General features: G+C 53.0%; 1 protein-coding gene across 1 annotated transcript in view; it reads right to left on the minus strand.

Annotated features, from left to right (window-relative positions):
• The window catches only part of LOC129694480 (28S ribosomal protein S29, mitochondrial-like), a 12,598-nt gene extending 4,569 nt beyond the window's left edge, over window positions 1–8,029 (minus strand). The window contains exons 1-5 of the mRNA XM_055631196.1: window positions 7,884–8,029; window positions 6,687–6,779; window positions 3,079–3,209; window positions 2,112–2,192; window positions 660–818 (exon numbers count right to left, since the gene is read on the minus strand). Coding sequence (XP_055487171.1) covers window positions 660–818; window positions 2,112–2,192; window positions 3,079–3,209; window positions 6,687–6,779; window positions 7,884–7,965 — 546 coding nt within the window. The 5' untranslated portion in view covers window positions 7,966–8,029. The remainder of the gene's footprint in view (window positions 1–659; window positions 819–2,111; window positions 2,193–3,078; window positions 3,210–6,686; window positions 6,780–7,883) is intronic.
• Between the last annotated feature and the right edge of the window lie 612 nt (window positions 8,030–8,641).

Consider the following 8,641-nt stretch of genomic DNA (forward strand, 5'->3'; position numbering starts at 1 on the left):
CATAGACAATAGGTGCAGGAGTAGAGGCCATTCGGCCCTTCGAGCCAGCACCGCCATTCGTTATGATCATGGCTGATCATCCAACTCAGTATCCCATCCCTGCCTTCTCTCCATCCCTTTAGCCACAAGGGCTACATCTAACTCCCTCTTAAATATAGCCAATGAACTGTGTGGCCTCAACTACCTTCTGTGGCAGAGAGTTCCACAGATTCACCACTCTGTGTGTGTGTGTGTGAAAAAAAATGTTTTTCTCATCTCGGTCCTAAAAGATTTCCCCCTTATCCTTAAACTGTGTGTGTGTGTGGCCCCTTGTTCTGGACTTCCCCAACATCGGGAACAATCTTCCTGCATCTGGCCTGTCCAATCCCTTAAGAATTTTGTAAGTTTCTATAAGATCCCCCCTCAATCTTCTAAATTCTAGCGAGTACAAGCCGAGTCTATCCAGTCTTTCTTCACATGAAAGTCCTGCCATCCCTGGAATCAGTCTGGTGAACCTTCTATAAGTTTCTATAAGATCGAAGAGCCGAATGGCCTACTCCTGCACCTAATTTCTATGTTTCTAAGATCCCCCCCTCAATAGGCAATGAACTGGCCTCAACTACCTTACGGTGGGGGGGGGGGGGGGGGGGGTTGGTGGGAGGAGGAGGAGCTTCCAGTACCTCACTCTTGTCCTCCCTCTTCATGGTGGTGGGCCCCCAGAGCGCGTTGACACCGTCGACAGCCACCAGGAGGCGGTAGGTGTCTGGTCGACACTGCGCCTTCAGCTCCTTGAACAGCGCGCCCACTACATCACTTGCACTCTTCACCCGCGCGATGCCCTGTAGGGAGAGAGAGGGGGGGGAGGGGGGGGTAAATATGGGCCCAGGCTCATGTCAGACTCGGCCCCCACCCCTCCCTCCCCAAACAAGACACAAAATACTGCAGCAACTCAGCGGGAAGGGTAGTTTGTATAAAACATAGACAATAGGCCATTCGGCCCCTTCGAGCCTGCACCGCCATTCAATATGATCATGGCTGATCATCCAACTCAGTATCCCGTACCTGCCTTCTCTCCATACCCCCTGATCCCCTTAGCCACAAGGGCCACATCTAACTCCCTCTTAAATATAGCCAATGAACTGTGTGGCCTCAACTATCTTCTGTGGCAGGGAATTCCACAGATTCACCACTCTCTGTGTGTGAAAAAAAAATGTTTTTCTCATCTCAGTCCTAAAAGATTTCCCCCTTATCCTTAAGCTGTGACCCTTGTCCTGGACTTCCCCAACATCGGGAACAATCTTCCTGCATCTAGCCTGTCCAACCCCCTAAGAATTTTGTAAGTTTCTATAAGATCCCCCCTCAATCTTCTAAATTCCAGCGAGTACAAGCCGAGTCTATCCAGTCTTTCTTCATATGAAAGTCCTGACATCCCAGGAATCGGTCTGGTGAACCTTCTCTGTACTCCCTCTATGGCAAGAATGTCCTTCCCTCAGATTAGGAGACCAAAACTGTACGCAATACATCCAGGTGTGGTCTCACCAAGACCCTGTACAACTGCAGTAGAACCTCCCTGCTCCTAAACTCAAATCCTGCATGCCTACTTTCAATGACTGGTGTACCATGACACCCAGGTCTCGTTGCATCTCCCCTTTTCCTAATCGGCCACCATTCAGATAATAGTCTACTTTCCTGTTTTTGCCACCAAAGTGGATAACCTCACATTTATCCACATTATACTGCATCTGCCATACATTTGCCCACTCACCCAGCCTATCCAAGTCACCTTGCAGCCTCCTAGCAGCCTCCTCACAGCTAACACTGCCCCCCAGCTTCGTGTTATCCGCAAACTTGGAGATGTTGCCTTCAATTCCCTCGTCCAGATCATTAATATATATTGTAAATAGTTGGGGTCCCAGCACTGAGCCTTGCGGTACCCCACTAGTCACTGCCTGCCATTGTGAAAAGGACCCGTTTACTCCTACTCTTTGCTTCCTGTTTGCCAGCCAGTTCTCTATCCACATCAATACTGAACCCCCAATGCCGTGTGCTTTAAGTTTGTATACTAATCTCTTATGTGGGACCTTGTCGAAAGCCTTCTGGAAGGCTGAGGTAGTGGGAGGATGTTCACTCACCTGGTCGACCAGTTCACCCAGGGGTCTCCCTTCGTCAGTGGACTCCCTCTTGGTCCACACGTACCTCTGCTGTGTCTTCAGCTGCGGCCAACACAAACAGACAGAGAGAGAGCTCTAAGTGTGGTCGCTAAACCCCCAGAGCGTACAACGCCACAAGAGAGGACATCGCATTTACACCGCGGGAAAGATGTCGTCAAGCTCGAAAGGGTTCAGAAAAGATCTTACAGAAACGTACAAAATTATAAAAGGACTGTGGACTAAGCTAGATGCAGGAAAAATGTTCCCAATGTTGGGCTGGGCCAGTCCAGAACCAGGGCCACACACACAGTCTTAGAATAAAGGGGAGGGCCATTTAAGACTGAGGTGAGAAAAAAAACGTTTTCACCCAGAGAGTTGTGAGTTTGTGGAATTCCCTGCCACAGAGGGCACAGTGGAGGCCAAGTCACTGGATGGGTTTAAGAGAGAGTTAGATAGAGCTCTAGGGGCTGGTGGAGTCAAGGGATATGGGGAGAAGGCAGGCACGGGTTATTGATTGGGGACGATCAGCCGTGATCACAATGAATGGCGGTGCTGGTGCTGGCTCGAAGGGCCGAATGGCCTCCTCATGCACCTATTGTTTCTATTTCCGAGGTTGTTGCCGGGACTAGAGTGTGTGAGCTACAGGGAGAGGTTGAGCAGGATGGGTCTGTATTGCATGGAGCGCAGGAGGATGAGGGGGTGACTCCTGTGTGTAGTCGCCCAAAGAGTCGTACCCTTTTCTGGTCACCACTGGATTTCCAACATGCTGGACATTTTCAGCGACTATTGATGAGAGCAGGCAAGTGGCCGGGAAAATCCGCGCAAGGGGATTCCACGGGGAGAGTGTGAGTCCCATGTTGGGGGATGGCCACTGCTTGGCACAGATATCCCTGGAGGTTCCCGACCATGTTACCCCCCCCCCTCTCCCACGTTGCTGAGTGCCGCTCACCTGAGCCAGGTACGGTTCGTTGGTGATGCGGAGGTTTTTGAGCCAGGTGGATGCCTGGAGGGGCTGGTCCAGGCGAGCGGGGTTGTATGTGGACGGCAGCAGCTCGGAGCAGTGTTTCACCCACAGGTAAGCTGCAGGGGGGCAAGGCACGACAAGGTGGGTGGTACACACAGTTTTTTTTGGCCTTCCATCACAGCTATGTGATGGATGTTTATAACCATATAACAATTACAGCACGGAAACAGGCCATCTCGGCCCTACAAGTCCATGCCGAACAAATTTTTTTCCCCTTAGTCCCACCTGCCTGCACTCATACCATAACGCTCCATTCCCTTCCCATCCATATGCCTATCCAATTTATTTTTAAATGATACCAATGAACCTGCCTCCACCACTTCCACTGGAAGCTCATTCCACACAGCCACCACTCTCTGCGTAAAGAAGTTCCCCCTCATATTACCCCTAAACTTCTGTCCCTTAATTCTGAAGTCATGTCCTCTTGTTTGAATCTTCCCTATTCTCAAAGGGAAAAGCTTGTCCACATCAACTCTGTCTATCCCTCTCATCATTTTAAAGACCTCTATCAGGTCCCCCCTTAACCTTCTGCGCTCCAGAGAATAAAGACCTAAACTTATTCAACCTATCTCTGTAACTTAGTTGTTGAAACCCAGGCAACATTCTAGTAAATCTCCTCTGTACTCTCTCTATTTTGTTGACATCCTTCCTATAATTTGGCGACCAAAATTGTACCCCATACTCCAGATTTGGTCTCACCAATGCCTTGTACAATTTTAACATTACATGTTTATGTAAAATGTAATTATGTCGTGTCTGGGGTCTATTTGTGTGTAATGTATGGCTGCAGAAACGGCATTTCGTTTGGACCTCCAGGGGTCCAAATGACAATTAAATTGACTCTTGACTCTCTTGCTCAGCGCCCACCCACCCAGAGCCCACCCCACCCAACCCCAGCATCCACCCACCCACCCAGAGCCCACCCACCCAGGGCACCCACCCACCCAGCACCCACCCACCCACCCAGAGCCACCCACCCACCCAGCAATGACCCACCCACCCAGAGCCCACCCACCCACCCAGCACCCACCCAACCCAACCCCACCCACCCACCCAGCACCCAACACCCACCCAGCACCCACCCACCCCAACCAGCCACCCACACACCACCCACCCCAGCACCAACACAACCCACCCCCAGCCAGCACCCACCCACCCAACCACCACAGCCCACCCACCCAGCACCCACCCCACCCAACACACCCACCCACCCACCCCACCCCAGCACACACCAGGGCCCACCCCCACCCAGGCACCCACACCAAGCCCCACCCCCACACACACACACCCAAACCCACCACCCACACCCACCCACCCCAGCACCCACACACCCACACCCCCCCACGCACAACCCACCCACCCACCCACCCACACCACCACAAACCACCACCAAAACACACCCAGCACCCACCCACCCACACAGCACCCACCCACCCAAACCCACCCACCCACCCACCACACACCCACCCACACACACCCACCCACCCAGCACCCACCACACCCAGCACCCACCCACCCCAGCAACACACACCACACACACAAACACCCCCACCCCACAACCCACACCACACACACCCACACCACCCACAGCACCACCACAACCACACACACAACACACCAACCCCCACCCCACACAACACACCCAGCACACACACCACACCCACACACCCACCCACACACCACACCACACACCACAACACCAACATCACCCACCCAGCACCCAACCACCACCAACCCCAACCCAACCAACCACAACCACAACACACACACCCACAGCCACCCACACCCCCCCCACCCACCACCCCCAGCACCCACCAACCACCACACACCCAACCACAACACCCAACCCACCCACCCACACCCACCCCCACCCACCCACACACCACAAAAAGCACACCACCCACACCACCACCCCCCACCCACCACAACCCACAGCACACCACCACACCCACCCACCCAGCACCCACCCACACGCACCCCACACACCACCCACCCACACCCCAACCACACCACCCACACAACCCAGCACCCACCCACCCAGCACCCAACCACACCAACCACCACACCACACCCACGACACACCCCCCACAGCACCCACCCACACCACACCCACCCCACACACCAGCAGCACACCACACACACAACACAACACACACACCCCACCAAACCCACACACAAGACACCCAGGCACACACCACACAAACCCACCCACCCACCCACCCAGCACCCAACACCCACCCACCCAACACCCACCAGCACACCACCCACCCAACACCCACCCACCCAGCACACACCCACCACACCCTCAACCAAACCCACCCACCAACCACCCACCCACCAACACCAACACCCACCCACACACACCACCAGGCACCCACCCACCCACACACCCACCCACCCACACACCCCCCACCACACCCAACACAGCCCCCACCCACCCAGCCCCACCACCACCAACCCCCAAACCAACCACACCACAGCACCCCCACCACCCAGCACCACCCACAAACCAACAACACACCCCCCACCCAGACACCACCCAACCACCAGCACCCACCCACACCACCACCCAGCACCCACCCACCCAGCACCCACACACCCACACACACCACCAACCCACACCCACCCACACACACCCACACACACCACCCACAAAGCACCCACCCCAAAGCACCCACCCACCCAGCACCCACCCACCCAAACACCCACCCACCCAACCCACCCACCAACACCCCACCACACCCCACAACCACACAGCAAACAGCCCACCCACCCACCCACCACACACCCACCCACCCCACCACCCACCCACCACCCCCCAGCACCCACCCCAACCAGCACCCACCCCCCAACCCACACACACCACCACCACACCCACCCCCCTGCCTGCCCCATACACACCTTCCCTCCACGTTCGCCCCCCCATCTCCCATTCTCCCACCCCCCCACTCTATTACATAGAAACATAGAAAATAGGTGCAGGAGTAGAGGCCATTTGGCCCTTCGAGCCTGCACCGCCATTCAATATGATCATGGCTGATCATCCAACTCAGTAATCCCGTACCTGCCTCCTCTCCCTCCCCTCTGACCCCCTTAGCCACAAGGGCCACATCTAACTCCCTCTTAAATATAGCCAATGAACTGTGTGTGGCCTCAACTACCTTCTGTGCAGAGAATTCCACAGATTCACAGCTATCTGGGTGAAAATGTTTTTCCTCATCTCAGTCCTAAAAGATTTCCCCCTATCCTTTAAACTGTGAACTATTTCCCCCTCCCCTCCCCATCCGCATCCGACCCACCCCCACCCCCCCCCCCCACCTAGTCCTGCTTTCCTCACCCCCCCCCCCCTTCCCCCTCTCCGTGTTCCCCTCCCACGTGGCGTGGGTTTGTGCGGGGAGGGGGGGTGGGGGGGGTTGGGGGTGTGTGGTGTGGGTGCTGTGTTGGTGTGTGTGTGTGGGTGCTGTGTTGGGGTGTGTGGTGTTGGTGCTGTGTTGGTGTGTGTGTGTGTGTGTGGGGGGAGAGTATATACTCACCGTCAGGTACATGGAGGATTAACCATGCCCTGCGGGCACAATACTGAACAACGTGGCACAGAGTCAGCGTCTTCCCACTGCCCTTCTCACCATCTGCGGAAGCCGGTGTCAAGGAGAAGATGGCGGTTACCAGAGGAGCTCATTGCCACGGACGGCGGTGGAGGCCAGGTCTTTTTAACGTTGGTTTAGAGACACAGCGCAGAAAAAATGCCCTTCGGCCCAAAGATCCTATAGCAGAGCAAGATAGACCACTCCTGCCAAACGCAATGGGGCTGACGTGTAGTACGCAACGGAGCGGAACGTCGGCCATTTTAGTAACCCGACCCGCAGTGTAATCAACGTTGCGGGGGAACAGTTTGTGTTAATAAATTTTAATTCTGAAAATGATGAGAAGATGTTTCCCCAAAGATGTTTTATTTTTACGAGGATGTTTCCGTAACCGGCTTCCGTCTCCGCTCTAGGATCTTTGCGGAGATCGACGGGATCTTTGGTGCGGAGACGGAAGCCGGTTACGGGAATGGGGCCGAAAATTACCCCACGAATCTGCCCATGACCGTACTACGTCTTGGTCGATCTTGCTCGCTGTAGGAGCTTTCCTTCGGCCCATCTTGTCCCCGCCGGCCAGCGATCCCCGTACACTAACACTACCATACACACACACACACACACACACACACACACACACACACACACACACACACACACACACACACACACACACACACACACACACACACACTTATACCAAACCAATTAACCTCTTTGGAGTTTGCGAGGGCTTATACCTCTAAAGCTAAACTAGACTTAACAATGTTACAAACTTTTGAGTTTCAAAAAAATCAAGTCTGCAATTTATCCCATCAGATAAAGCATAAAAAGAACTTTAATTTGACACCTAATTCACTTTCATATCTTCAGTATTAAAAAGGTTATGGCCATTTTCATACTCGGAAATTAGCATCTTGTTCCCTATTGCTTTTCCATTGACTTAACACAAAAGCTGTGATCGAGGACAGTCAAAAGCCCATAACTTTCTTAAAAATTAAGAGAACTGAAAGAAATTTTCAGTTATTATAGATTGAAGCATTGTGAAACAAATATGAAACAATCTTACTTGGATGACCTGAAATTCAGCGCTTCTGAAGGTAAGTATTGTAACATACAAACTAGATTTTAAGATCTCAGTGACAAGGATACAGATGACGTAACGAACAACAGGGTGGGAATAATTGGCCACCTTCAAATAACTGACCAACTCCAAGCTGGGCTCCCGAACCATGACACACGCCTCCCCGAAGGTCTTGATCTGGAAAGTTGCCGGACACAGGAGAAAGGTTGGCAAGAGGAATTAACGAGCAGTGTTTCGCTTCCAAGATGGTGACAATTTGCACGCTGACTGCAGAATGTTCCAACCCGAACCCTAGCCCCCAAAGCTGGAGTCACTCAGCCCGCAGAGACCCTTCCTCAGATTGAGAGTCAGGGGACAGGGATACGAAAGATATAGATGATGATCTATATAACCATATAACAATTACAGCACGGAAACAGGCCATCTCGGCCCTACAAGTCCGTGCCAAACAACTTTTTTTCCCTTAGTCCCACCTGCCTGCACTCAGACCATAACCCTCCATTCCCTTCTCATCCATATGCCTATCCAATTTATTTTTAAATGATACCAACGAACCTGCCCCCACCACTTCCACTGGAAGCTCATTCCACACCGCTACCACTCTCCGAGTAAAGAAGTTCCCCCTCATGTTACCCCTAAACTTCTGTCCATTAATTCTGAAGTCATGTCCTCCCCCTTGTTTGAATCTTCCCTATTCTCAAAGGGAAAAGCTTGTCCACATCAACTCTGTCTATCCTCTCATCATTTTAAAGACCTCTATCAAGTCCCCCCTTAACCTTCTGCGCACCAAAGAATAAAGACCTAACTTGTTCAACCTATCTCTGTA

This window comes from Leucoraja erinacea, unplaced genomic scaffold, assembly GCF_028641065.1.
Source record: "Leucoraja erinacea ecotype New England unplaced genomic scaffold, Leri_hhj_1 Leri_684S, whole genome shotgun sequence".
NCBI lineage: Eukaryota > Metazoa > Chordata > Chondrichthyes > Rajiformes > Rajidae > Leucoraja > Leucoraja erinaceus.